Genomic DNA, 13,561 nt, shown 5'->3' with positions numbered 1-13,561 from the left:
AGTTATACATTGGAATAGATTCAGGATCATAGTCTGGCGCCTAACTAGGTTGCAATTACCCTTTTAGGACAGGTATGAGGCCAGATTATATTACACGTCAATTTGGAATTCGGGGTCTTTATCAGAGCGTTTATTTCAAGATAAAAAAAATTCAATCAATTTTTTGAATCTTGCCATAGACGTATTTTCAAGCTTTTTTATAGCTCTATATATATTTTACGTATAAATTGTTACTCTATCTTGGTTTTAAGCCAATTTGTACATTATGTTGTCAAAAAATACATGGAATTCATTTGGATCTATTTTCAAATGACTAAATTCTTCATTTGATTTAACAGTGCCCTCTTATTAATACCTACTTCAGTATTTATCGGGTTATGTGGGTAGATCAGACCTCTATCGACCACATATATCTATACTATATATGTATAGACATATGTTCCAGTATGGACGACCATAACACACGCAATAAGATATTAGCTAGATACATACTAATAACTGATTATGGAGTGGATTAATTTATTATATAGATTAATCTTTTTGCTGTTATTCAAAGGGAGGAAATAACTTATTACAATTAATACTAATATAACAAAAGCCAACAATATTNAGGAAATAACTTATTACAATTAATACTAATATAACAAAAGCCAACAATATTAAGATTATATAAAATGTATATTACCGAATGAAAAACTCTTCATGGGCATTGCCCATACTTCTATCCATTTAACCAATAGGAGCAGTCACGGAGGTCCACACTCCACGAAGAGTCATAAAAAGAATTTTCCACTAAAGTGGAATTATTTGCCTATATATATATATGTACATGTATTATGATATCTGTCCCGATGACATTTCACAAAGAATGTTTGTAACATCTTTATTGGACTTCGGCTTTGATGATGTGTGGAATCGATCCTGGCATAAGTCAGGCCCGGACATCATCGCCAGACCTTCATGGTCTGACAGTATTCTTACGTTTTTAATTATTTCATAAGGGATTAAAGATTGTAGAGGGGGTAACCGAACAATGTAATTTAATACTTCACAATTTAATCAAGAAAGCTTACTGCTAATTACATAACCGAAGAAATTAGACTAGAGGATATCTCGTAATAGAACAAAGAGCCAATTTGAGCATTACTTGCATTTCTTGATGACAACCGCTTTTTTTGAAATGGTAAGAGAAGCGTAAGATGTATTTCTTTATGATGAATTTACTTTGAAAATACCCTGTCCAATTCCCTTCCTATTTTAACATTTTGGGGCTAAAGAAAGACAGAAATAAAGTACTTCAGTAATCAGTTTGTGTTTAAAATTTGATTACGTTTCTTCGTTTTCTACCTTTAAAAATTACTTAATCGGTGTTCTTTTTAATACTATTAACATATAATATTATGTTTATGTTTAATGTTAAGTGAATAATCTGTAATATTGTCACTTGTGTGTGTATCGAAAACCATGTATTGACTAGGACTAGCTAATTTTCTCCTAAAAATTTACTATCGTACTGTCATATTTACAGAAAACATAGCTAAAGATAAGAGTCAAGATTGATTAATATCAGGACAATAGCTATTATCGTGAGATGTCGCCCATGAATACCTCTGGATCAGTAAACGATCTTTCGCAATGAACCAATAAGCTGCAAAAAAAGAGATTATTGAGTAGAGATTGCGTCTTATCATATTGGCTTTTTGCCAGTTTATCGGATTCAATCAGTCATTTTGTTTCTGGTTTCAATTGCTACATTTTATCAATACCTTTTTTTCTGGGATAATATCAATACTTAGAAAAATGATTTTCACTAAAGGAGCAGAAAAAGCTGGAAGAAACAGCTTCTTTATTCAGAGATAAATTGTCGGCATATACCCCAATGAGGTGAATAATATAGCTTGGGCGCCCGTAATAAACTATAAAAAGGACGTGGATAGAAAGTTTGTTAATGTAGATACCCCATGGTATTTGCCTTTTTTTTTTTTTGGTTGAGCTGACTTTGAAAATCACTGTACTTATCATAGATTAAGTAGTCAAAAGTTGACATCAAAACTCTGAGGATACCTAAAGTTTTGATTAGAATAGCTTGAACGGATCATATGTCATAGAGTCTACGAGTGAAAAGTTGATCATTTTAAATTTTTTATTTTGAAGGTTTAGTAAGAAAAGCGTATTTTTGTCAAAAATTAACAAAAGTTCGAAATATCTCATGGCATTATTTCAGATTTTCATCGAAAAATGACAATTTTACTGAAAATCAACTTTCGATATAATAAACATTCAGAGGTTCGTATTATGAACAATAACCGGAAAGGGGCCCATTTATCCCTAGGATTTGCAAAAGAGGCTGTAGAGTTTATTTTCAGGTATCGAGTTATATTTTTATGTCATTTTCTAGACAAGACTTGAATGTCGATTACCTTTATAGCATATCTCAGCCTTAAATAACAATAAGCCAACTATAAAAGAGTTTGAACCAGACTTCAAATATCAATACGCTTATATACGACAAGTTAGTAAGTTGTAAGATTCCATTCGCATAAAAATCGGTACTCATAAGAGCCGAGGAGTCTCTTTAAATTGTAGCCTTTGTTCATTTCGTACAATTCAGAAGGTAACTAAGTAACAGAAAACTAGATGAATACTTTGACCATGCTGTTTCATTTATCAATGGTACTCGAACTAAATTAGAAAATTTTTATTTTGTTTTTTTACTTTTTTTTCAGCATGGTAGGACCAAAATCTTAAAGCCTATGCAAATAGATAATACTAGAAAACAACTGATTGTTTATAAATACCGAGATTTCCTTCAAAAATAATTCTCATAAAATTACCTAAAAATCTAGGCATATTAAGTAGTCCACAAAATAAAAACCCATTCTGTCAAAATTTTTTATAAAACGGGCGTCTGGCGTAGTTGGTAGCGCGTCTGCCTTGCAAGCAGAAGGTCACCGGTTCGACTCCGGTGTCGTCCATTTCTTTTTTCGTCTTGCTCATCTCAATATTTTTTTTCTTAGTCGTAAAAAAAACCGGTTCGCAGTCGCGAGACAATAGCAGCAGCCATCGCTACACAATCTTTTTAGTTAGATACTTTTTCATTTCATATTTGAATCACTAAGTTGTCTTTACATCATCGAGTGGTTACAACACCGGGTTTACATAACCCCGTTGTAAGTACCGATGACGGTTAGTATAAAGTTGGGCAGGCTAATGGTGAGACTAGGCAAAAGCGCGAGTTGATAATGGAGCCTCAAAATGTTAAGTATTGGTGAAACGCAGTTATTGTTGAACCAAATGAGTACGAGGCCACTAAACAATAGACTACAAACAATAGAACAGAGTAATTAGCTTCGGTTAAGTGATAATATGCCTTTACCGATAACAAAATCCACCGGAAAATTTCAGTTGCAACTCTCCTTGCACTTTTCTTTTTGTTTTTTGCGATGGTCGCAAAACCATTACGATAAAGTTGAATGAATAATGTTTATTGTACAGCAAAGTTATATAAATTAGTTAATGTCGGAGATGTCAGAGGATTTCAAAGAGATGGAAGTACCGTTGTTACATTCAGTAGCCAACTTAAAAGAAGTAACCCCGTCTTCTTCACTTTTGCAAGCATAGAAATCTTCTCCTTGATAGATTAAAAAGTCATCAGAATCTAAATTCCAGTGGGTGTCAGTAGGATTATCATAAACTTCGTAGACATAATTATTTTTAACGGTTAAAGTATGATTATTCTTGGTATTATATAATAATCCGGAATCCTCTAATTTGAATTCGATTTCTTCACCTTCTTGGCCATTAATATCTAAATAGACTTGAAAATCTTTAGTTGATGCGATACTTTTTCCTTGGAATTGGCTTCCTGGGTTAATAATACTAATTTTAAAGATTTTAGCAGAAGAAACAAATGAAACTAGGGTAATGAAAAATAGGCTAGATAACAACATTCTTTTATTGATCAGAGATGCTAATTCCAAAATAAAATAATCAAAAGATATGGAATCAACTCCCATATTTATAATTATGAATGATTGGAAAAAGAAATAAGACTCACACTAGCTTTGCAAATGGTAACCTCATATCCAATTGCCGTGCTACATATAGTCCTGAACAATACCTTGAATATTCGGTTACACCTGGAACAAAAGACTGCCCCTTGTAAAATTGGGAAATGGATGCTATTACCCAGTGCTACATTCATGCCAACAGGCACCCATTGTCTTAGATCTTCCATCTTCGGTGCACGGGTAAATACACCTTTGAATAAAAATCACCATATTTATTTAGATAAATCAAACACTACTTTACCAACCAACTGCTTTTCAAACTTATGATAGTAATCAGGTGCCTCATCAATAGATGGTTTGACTTCGATTAAATCTGCCAAACTAAATTTAACTTTTTCAAAAAGTTGTAGAGCGTCATTAAATAAGGACCAGGCATGACATCTACCAAAAGAGATGTTTATACTTTTGGCATAACAATCCAAACCATTAAAGGGTAAATCGTCATGACCCATCCCGACTGAAGATATAAACCCATTACGTCTGCACAGTTGGAATGCAGTTTGCAATGCAGATTTAGCACCTACAATTTCTAATACAGCATCAAATCCTAAATTATTGGTTTGCTTAGCAATGTAATCCCCTAATGCATTTGCATTTTCTGCAAAATTGATAACAGTAGTGGCACCATATTTTTCAGCTAACGTCAATCTTTCTGGTACACTATCAACAACAACAATATTACCAAACCCCATTTCTTTCAAAATTGCAACCGCACATAGTCCAACTGGACCCGCACCTAATTGTAAGATTGACATTTGCGACTTTTCTAAGTTTTCTGATTTGATAAATTTATTAATTTTATCAACTCCAAAGTATCCGGTAATGAAAATGTCTGACATTAATACGTAGACCGAATCGTCAATATCATTTGACGGTTTTTTCACCAAAGTATAATTGGCAAAGGGTACTTTTACGTATTCTGCTTGGGCACCTTCTAATGCAATCTTACCAAAAGTATTTGTTTTATCGCAAATACCAGAATATCCATGTATACAATACCAACATTCTCCGCATTGAATTGTAAATGTTGAAATAACTTCATCACCAATATCAAACTTTGCTATATTTCCCTTTTTAATAACCGTTCCAATAAATTCATGACCCATAGTATGTCCCTTTTCCAGGGGGATATGTCCTCTATAGTAATGTAAGTCAGATCCGCATAATCCCAGATATTTAACTTTTACTACTACTTCGTTAGGGTCATTGATTTCAGGAATTGGTTTATCAATTACTGATACTTTATACTTATCTTCAAATACAACTGCTTTCATGTTTGAAGGAAGAAGAAGTAGTAGCTTCTGATCTTCGTCTTCCCCCACATTCGCATTTTTATCCAGAAATACCCGGGGTATCGATTACTATATAATTGGATTACTTAAAGACTGCCAAACTATACTTAGTAGTTCTTTGTAGAAAGTAAAGTACATTTTGGCAGTCTTGATGGTCCATTGACTATATAGGGCCAAAACATTCAAGGCAATGAGATTACCACCAATGGCAAAACTTAAGTAGATTGTAATGGTGAAAAATTTCAAAAAAATTAGCCGGAAATCATTTGCAGTTAAAAAATTGAAAAATTTTAATAATGGAGCAAAAAAAGATTTGGCGATTACTGAATCTGAAAAGAACTGATTTGAATGAAGGAGAAAGGGGAAACTCTTGAGTATTGAATCGGAAAATTTAAAAATTAAAGTATTATTATCAAATTTACAATAATTAAACTCTCCTTCTTCAGTAGTAAACGAGCCACATGATATACTTATAAATCTAACCACATAGTTATAAAGAATAGTTTTAAAGATCGAACCCCAACTCATTTCATTGAAGGTGGTCTCGGTTATGTCATCCATGTAATACAATACTTCAGTATCATTAGTATCAAATCTTTTCACTAAACTCTTATTAGATACCATCATGTATGCCATGGCATCTTTTAAAAAATTATCAGAAAATGTAATAAGATTACTCACATGAAACACTAGTAGAAAAAGATCTTTTAAATAGGCGTATGCTAAGTAAATGAATGGTACCATTCGGAAAAATTTAATAATAAAAAACGTTATGAACTTAAATATCCTTATCAAATTCTGTTTCAATTCGAACGTTCTCAAAAACATCCATCCTAAGTACAAATTCAAACACGGTATCGGTATCTTATCGAATGCCCAATAGATATAGAAGTACTCGTGGCTATGTGGACTTCTTTGATATCTACTCTGTAGATTATTTCTACTTATGAATATCCTATTGAGTTGGTTGATTCGGTTATCGTGTTCTTCCACCGGGATGTCTCGAAACAAGTTCGCCTGTTGGCCCCGTTGGAGCATCTCAATCAAGTCCGTATCCAAGTCCTGGAAAATGTCATTGATGTCTGCTATATCCGAGTCTTCATCCATGGCTTGTACCCAACTAACGTTCTACCTGTCTTAATGGTGTAATTCTAACTTTTTTTCAATCGGTTGATTCTAGATGCATGGGTCTTTAAGGATGCACGGATGTCTTCTCCGGTGCACGGGTGTAAGTCCGCCGTTGTCAAAAGAAAAAGAAAAGAAAAAACTGGTGATGAGCTGAAAAATTGCAACTTCAGAATTGCAAAATTATGACTCAAGCACAGTGGTAAACTACAGCTAAGTGGTAGATACGATTATAGCTGGGTTTATACTGTGAATTTCAGCTGTAGCTGTAGTGGTGGTTGTGTAACCAAAATACGAGCTACGAGTGTTGAACTGAGCGAACAATAAGACTCCCGGGCCCCATCTCATCGCAGCCATTATCCCAGTCGTTAAATCGTTAAAGATAAGAACACCACTTTCTACATACTATCGAAGTAGCAGGAGTCAAAGGCTAATTAGTTCTTTTCGCGGCACTATAGTGTAATTTTTGTAAGGCAAAACACCTGGATGAGTCGTTCTTTGCACCACTAAAAAAAAAAAAGATAGTAAGAGTAACAAAAAAATTTCATTCAATCATCTTTCTTTTGAACAGCCAGTTTAAACCTCAACAAATGACGTCTGTTAAAGGCTCGGATGATGTCCAGTCATCAAAAGAAGTGGTGGGTGCGGTATCCACGTCGGTAAGCTCGCCAATACCGTCTTCAGCCCAACCTTATGATACCAAAGAAAAAACCGGGAAATGGAGATCTTTTAAAGATTCTTTCAAAAGATATGAGGCCTTTGATGAAGAAGATGATGAAAAATTGAAAAACTTAACTGATATTGAAAGGGCAAACATTAGAACTGCCAATTCGCCTTTGCAAAGAAAATTAAATAGTAGAACTATTACTATGATCGCAATTGGTTCAAGTATTGGGAATGGTTTATTTGTTGCATCCGGTAGTGCATTAAATGCCGGGTCCGCTGGTGGATTATTAGTGGCCTATGGTATAACTGGATCAGCTATTTATTGTACCATGCAAGCATTGGGGGAATTAGCTTGTGAATTCCCAGTTTCTGGTGGGTTTAATTTATACGCTAGTCGTTTTTGGGAACCTTCAGTTGGTTTTGCAGTAGCTTATAACTATTTCATTCAATTTCTTGTTTTATCGCCATTGGAATTGGTCAGTTGTGGGATCGTTATGAAATATTGGAATAAATCTATCAATGCCGATATTTGGATCCTTATTTTTTACATTATAGTGGCTTCCATAAATTTATTTGGAGTTAGATTTTATGGTGAAACAGAATTTGTTTTTTCTTCAATTAAAGTCATTGCTGTTATTGGTTTCATCATATTAAGTGTCATTTTGGCTGCTGGTGGTGGCCCTGATGGTCAAAGTGTTGGTACTAAATATTGGCATGATCCTCCTCCCTTTGCTACAGGGTTCAAAGGTGTTGCTTCAGTTTTTGTTACTGCTGCTTTTTCCTACGGTGGTACAGAATTAGTTGGTTTAGCTGCTGCTGAAGCTCAAAATATTCGTACTACCATTCCTCGGGCAATTAAACAAGTTTTCTGGAGAATTTTAATGTTTTATATGGTTTCTTTAACCTTAATTTGTTTTTTGGTTCCTTCAAACTCTGATAAATTATTAGGAGCCTCTAGTGTTGATGTTACCGCTTCTCCTTTCGTAATTGCCATCGAAAATAGTGGAGTCAAAGGTTTACCTCATGTTATGAATGCTGTCGTTTTGATTTCTTGTATTTCAGTTGCTTCAACTTCGGTTTATGCCACTTCAAGAACTCTTAACTCTTTATCTGAACAAGGTTTATGTTGGAAATTTTGCTCCTATGTCGATCGTGCTGGTCGTCCAATCGTTGGTATAATAATAACAAATGTGTTTTCATGTATTGCCTTCATAGCAGCTAGCGGTAAAGAAGGAGTCGTTTTTGATTGGTTATTGAGTATTTCTGCTTTAAGTTCAATTGCTTCCTGGCTCACGATTAATTATTGTCATATTAGATTTAGAAGAGCTTTAAAAGTTCAAGGTAGATCTCTTAAAGATTTGGCGTTCACTTCTAGATCAGGTGTACTTGGATCATGGTATGCCTTACTTGTTAACGTCTTGGTATTAATAGCTCAATTTTGGATTGCATTATTTCCTACTGGTGGTAAGCCTAGTGCAAATAACTTCTTCCTTTCTTACTTAGGTGGGGTGGTGTTATTACTCTTTTATTTTGGTCATAAGATCTGGAAGAAAAATTGGATTTTCCAAATTAAAGCTAAAGATATTGATATCGATACCGGTAGAAGAGAAACTGATATGGAAGCTTTAAGACAAGAATTGGAAGAAGAAAAAATGATACTTCAATCTAAACCCCTTTATTATAGAGCTTACCGTTTTTGGTGTTGATTTTCAATAACGCTTTTCTCCATTTCAATTCTTCATATTTACATACTCATTTGCATTCAACATTAACCGGTCTTAGACATTAATATATAGACTTAATAAATTAATAAATATTTAAGCGTCAAATTTAACTAATTTTATGAAATCTGGTAAAGTTCCTTGATGGGCTTTATAAGCATCACTCCATAAGTTGATTAAATCTCTACTAAGATCAATTCTTTCTCGAGTTTGTTTCCTAGGAAGTTTTAAATGACTTTTTGGGTTTAATCTTATTTGTAATTTTGATATTTGACTAAACTTTGTAATTGAATATTCTTGAATTTCACTATAATATTCATCAAGCATTATAATTCTTTTTGGATTTTTCGCTTCAAACATTTGCGGCAATAGAAAGGTATTTCCTAGTTCAGGATCCCACATAGAATCAAGCTCTTCCAGAGTAAATTCAGAAACTATTCGGTATAAACCATCAACTAATTCCCAACCATTTACATATTCTCCTAATATATCACTTTTGGGGAAAAACTGATGCTTGTGTGTTTTGCAGATATGAATTGGCCCATAATCATGATCGATTGCAAAAAAATTTCTTATCAAGATGAAAAACCAAACTGTTCTCAAATGAATACCTCCACACATTAAGATCCCCCATATTATTCGATCATAATAGTATACATCAGTTGAATCATCACTTCCCATAGAAGCAACTGCAAGGATCAACTTTCTTACCATTTCTGCCATCTGATCGTTATCATATTTTTGTACCAGACCAATTGGTTGAAACCTAGAGATATCATTTGAGCTTAAAGAAGAATCGAAAGGAATTGTGAATTGTACTGACCCTTGGGTAGCTAGCTTTTCGTAAATTAAAGCACAACAACTAAATAATTGGGTCAATCTACCAGTCAAATGTTCAATGGTACTGGTAATGTTATCGTACGCGATAAGTCTAGTTAATAGTTTAGCCCAATCCTTTTGTTTCAACTCAAATTCTCCGTTCATGTAACTCTTTATCAAAAGTAATAAAGTAACCCTTTTAGTCACATTGGCTAAGTAATGATTTTTATTGATGAAGTAGTAGTATTTATTCTCTAATATTGAAAAAAGGTTCAAAATCCATTTAAATTTGTCAATTGCAATTTCAAAACTGCCTTCAAGATAATTAATAAAGCCTAATATAATCTTATGTTTTAAAATTATCCCACAGATAGATATAAGGGATTTACTAGTGGAACGGTTTCTCCATTTATTCAACATTTTCCCTAAATGTTTGGGAGACATACTGTAACTTATTTCGGGATGCTTATTTAGTTCATCATCAAGAAATTTTATAACTAAAGTTTTATGTTTTATCAAATCATCATAAATATATAAGGGACCAAAACTTGTAATTGAATCAAAAATTTCTTGAACTGGATCATTATCGAACTTGGTATTTTGATCATAATTTTTCAATTTCATCAAAGCAGAATCAACCAAGGCTTTATTAGAGATTGTTAATTTACCAATAGAAAACCCAGTAATGTTACCACCACTCGAAAGGTATTTATGAGTTTGTTCATGTATTGAAAGATTTTCCAATTCGGCAATGGATGAACTAGATATTTTGTCAGTATTAATACTTAAATTGTCAAACGTTATTAGTTACCTTTTAATACATTTAACATTTAGGTTTTCGATTTCTTGTTGATAATCTTGAATTCTTTGTTGAGCATCGAGATAGCTTTCGTTGAGTTCATTGGCTTTCGAATTCTTTGAATCTATTTGGGCCATTTCTAAAGTTTCAGCAAAAGTTTCAACGGCCAGTTGTGGCATTCCTAAATCCTTGAAACAATCTGCCAAATTTACTAGAAGCAGTTCTCTTTTGATAGGATCAGCTTCCAATTCTATCGCAAAAGCTATTTCTCTCAAGGCACCCCCAACTCTTCCAAGGTTGAATAAGGCTAAAGATATTATCAAATGAGATGCACTTGTGATGGTGGAGGAAATACTTCTGAAACGGCCCAATACTAAAATTTGATGGAAATCTTGTTCTTGATATAGCCTTGCTAGATCTCTTTCAAATTCATGATTCGGGTAAGATTGAATGGACTCATATTCTGATTCAGTGTCAGTGTCAGTATCAGTATCAGTATCACGTTCTTCATCGTCGCTTTCAGTTTCTGGGCTACTAGACTCTTGTGATCTTCTTTCGAATTTTGATTCACCTTCGCATGCTGACTTTTGAGAAGTCATCCTTGCTAAGCCCATGTCACTACCGTCCATTTTAAAAGCCTCCAAGATGTCTATATTAAAGGTTTATGTGGATGCAAATTTTTAGACGCAAAAAAAAAAAAAAAAAAAAGATTCACTGGAGCAGAACCAAACACAAATGAATGATAGTATATTAATACAGGATTATATAAACTTTTGATAAAAGACGGGATGAAATAAATAGAGAAATGAAGACAGAAGCAATGCAAAGAACGGTTTTAAGTAGCAGAATCATCATTTAAGATTCCAAAGAACGTTGAGCGATCAATAGAAGGGAATTTCTTGATGATATTACGGTGACTGGCTAGTCTAACATCCTTTTGATTGCAATGAGACAAGAGCTTAGCCATGAATTGATAGCAGTCCCAGCATTCATAAGCATTTGTTTCAATATACTTGGATAAATAATTTTTAGGTAGTTCGAGAATTTTATTTTCAGAAAGCTGAAATCTTTGTCTTGCTTCAATAATGGTTATTACAAGAATGGTACCAAAAAAAGTTCTCATGTTGTAGGCAATCAACACTGGTAAAGAAGAAAAAAGTTCTATTGAAGAAACCACAATCTTCAAGATATCTTTTGATTTTTCATTAAATACATTATCTGGAGAAGTTTCTATTTCATCAGCTTCAATCAACAGGTCTTTTAAAGAGTAAGGAAGTTCAACGTTTAATTCGAAGTTGAGAGCTTTCAAAATAAGCTCTTCTCGATATAATAGCTGATCACGCCATTGCCAGAAAATGTCACTATGTTCATCAATAACTTTATTCGGATTCTTTAAAATACATGCTGATAATGCAATTTTATCAGGAGGCCTATAAGTATCATTCAATTTACTAGAAATTGCCAATGCCCCACATGCAACAAAGTATTTTGATGTTGTAATTGGATATCTCATATAAAATCGGTTAATATATATGGTAGCTGCCAATATGGTTCCTCCACTCAATTTTAAAGTTGTTCCTAGCCTTATAACAAAATTGTATATTCCTTCCCTCAACTTCAACTCCTGAGATATCATAAGTTGTTTCCGTGACGGTGAATGTTCAATAAACGCTTCATCCAGAAACAACCAAAGATTGGAATTGCTATCTTCCTTTTCTGTGTGTTCCACCATTCTGCGAACTTCAGAAAAATTGCCTTGTATAATGAGCTTCCCAATAGCAGCGGTTCTAAGTTATACCAGCTTTCCTTGGTGTAGATATCCCAGGTTTTTCTTTAAATTAGTCCTGCTTCCCATCTTGACAAAGCTTTTGAACTGATTTTTAATAGAACAACATCCGTGCACCAAGGAAAAAATTTCTTCCAAAAAAAAAAAAAAAAAAAACTGAAAAATTTTCAGAAAAAAAATCACTTTTTGGCAGAAGCAAAAGGACAAGATCATATTCATTGAGCTATTGAGTTAAAGAAAAGCAGAAACGAACATGTCTGAAACATCATTTATGCACTTGATTAGGCCTAGTGTTGCTGCGCCAGCTGGAGCCTCCTCGAATGGGCCAGCCAACGTCAAGATTCAAACATCGGCTTTATTTCAAATTTTAGAGATTGTCTCCAAGCAAACCTTGGCTAGTAATAAGAGGGTGATTGGGACTTTACTAGGCTCCAGATCCGATGACGGCTCCATAATTGAAGTTAAGGATGCATTCATGGTTCCATGTAACGAAACCGGAGATTCTATTGCTATTGATGATCATACCCATAAGACTTTTTTACAATTATATAAAAAAGCCCATTCTAAAGAAAGTGTATTGGGATGGTTTGGTAGTAGCGCACAAATAGATGGTACTACTGGATTAATTCATGATTTTTACTCAAAAGGCGCTGATAGAGCTTATCCATTCCCAGCTATTTATTTAAATGTTGATTACCTTGATCAATCAAATAAGATAACTATACCAAAATTGACCACTTATATTGGTGCTGCCGTTGGTAAGCCAAACACCAATCCACAAAGAATCGGATGGAAAGTTCAAAGTACCATTAACTCTTATATTTTCACTCCAATTCCAAATGAAGTTGTTAGTGGAACTATTTCAGAAAAATTAACTTTAAATTTCATTAACGATCCAAATCATATCCGTCAAAACAATACCATTTCTTTACAAAATGAAAATGATGAAAACTTAACCCATTTATCAAAGGAAATCAAATCAGTTAGTTCTAATATCGATCAATTATTAACCTACATAAATAATGGAGCCACCAAAAATGATAGTGATGCTAATATCGAGTTATTGAGACACTTGTCTAATAACTTATTGGCCAAACCTCAAGTCTTGACCGATGTTGAAACTTTAAAGAGCCATTTCCGTAATCATAACCAAGACGTCATTATGATTGAATACTTAACCAAAGCCGTTAAGGAACAAATCGAATTGAGTGCAAGATTATCTGCCGAAGCTGAAAAAAGATGATCTTCCTTCCTTGTATACTATCCTCTATTATAAGTTCAAT

The 13,561-nt window shown here is 33.7% G+C and overlaps 7 protein-coding genes and 1 non-coding gene across 8 annotated transcripts; 3 read left to right on the top strand and 5 right to left on the bottom strand.

Moving 5' to 3' along the window:
* Positions 1–2,902: 2,902 nt before the first annotated feature.
* HYPBUDRAFT_t151 lies at positions 2,903–2,975 on the top strand. Its single transcript has one exon. It is a non-coding gene; the product is annotated as a tRNA-Ala (tRNA).
* Positions 2,976–3,509: 534 nt separating this feature from the next.
* HYPBUDRAFT_150378 (uncharacterized protein) lies at positions 3,510–4,016 on the bottom strand (the record flags this gene model as incomplete). The annotated part of the gene is made up of 1 exon (XM_020220271.1): positions 3,510–4,016. One exon carries the CDS (start codon positions 4,014–4,016, stop codon positions 3,510–3,512), a length of 507 nt encoding a protein of 168 aa, XP_020074820.1.
* Positions 4,017–4,282: 266 nt separating this feature from the next.
* Positions 4,283–5,344, bottom strand: HYPBUDRAFT_150377 (uncharacterized protein; the record flags this gene model as incomplete). The annotated part of the gene is made up of 1 exon (XM_020220270.1): positions 4,283–5,344. The coding sequence occupies one exon, from the start codon at positions 5,342–5,344 to the stop codon at positions 4,283–4,285; it is 1,062 nt and encodes a 353-aa protein (XP_020074819.1).
* An 87-nt stretch (positions 5,345–5,431) lies between these two features.
* On the bottom strand, positions 5,432–6,469 carry HYPBUDRAFT_113909 (uncharacterized protein; the record flags this gene model as incomplete). Its single annotated transcript, XM_020219006.1, has 1 exon — positions 5,432–6,469. One exon carries the CDS (start codon positions 6,467–6,469, stop codon positions 5,432–5,434), a length of 1,038 nt encoding a protein of 345 aa, XP_020074818.1.
* A 633-nt stretch (positions 6,470–7,102) lies between these two features.
* Positions 7,103–8,859, top strand: HYPBUDRAFT_158560 (amino acid permease; the record flags this gene model as incomplete). The annotated part of the gene is made up of 2 exons (XM_020222385.1): positions 7,103–7,125; positions 7,152–8,859. 2 exons carry the CDS (start codon positions 7,103–7,105, stop codon positions 8,857–8,859), a joined length of 1,731 nt encoding a protein of 576 aa, XP_020074817.1.
* Positions 8,860–8,970: 111 nt separating this feature from the next.
* HYPBUDRAFT_243693 (uncharacterized protein) lies at positions 8,971–11,091 on the bottom strand (the record flags this gene model as incomplete). Its single annotated transcript, XM_020223319.1, has 2 exons — positions 8,971–10,390; positions 10,505–11,091. 2 exons carry the CDS (start codon positions 11,089–11,091, stop codon positions 8,971–8,973), a joined length of 2,007 nt encoding a protein of 668 aa, XP_020074816.1.
* A 236-nt stretch (positions 11,092–11,327) lies between these two features.
* On the bottom strand, positions 11,328–12,224 carry BUR2 (Bur2p; the record flags this gene model as incomplete). Its single annotated transcript, XM_020223699.1, has 1 exon — positions 11,328–12,224. One exon carries the CDS (start codon positions 12,222–12,224, stop codon positions 11,328–11,330), a length of 897 nt encoding a protein of 298 aa, XP_020074815.1.
* A 307-nt stretch (positions 12,225–12,531) lies between these two features.
* HYPBUDRAFT_158558 (uncharacterized protein) lies at positions 12,532–13,521 on the top strand (the record flags this gene model as incomplete). Its single annotated transcript, XM_020222384.1, has 1 exon — positions 12,532–13,521. The coding sequence occupies one exon, from the start codon at positions 12,532–12,534 to the stop codon at positions 13,519–13,521; it is 990 nt and encodes a 329-aa protein (XP_020074814.1).
* Between the last annotated feature and the right edge of the window lie 40 nt (positions 13,522–13,561).

The sequence above is a fragment of the Hyphopichia burtonii genome (assembly GCF_001661395.1).
Source record: "Hyphopichia burtonii NRRL Y-1933 unplaced genomic scaffold HYPBUscaffold_7, whole genome shotgun sequence".
In the NCBI taxonomy this organism is placed as follows: Eukaryota; Fungi; Ascomycota; class Pichiomycetes; order Serinales; family Debaryomycetaceae; genus Hyphopichia; species Hyphopichia burtonii.
Note: the sequence above shows the minus strand (reverse complement) of the source record. Positions and strands in the feature narration are given on the sequence as shown.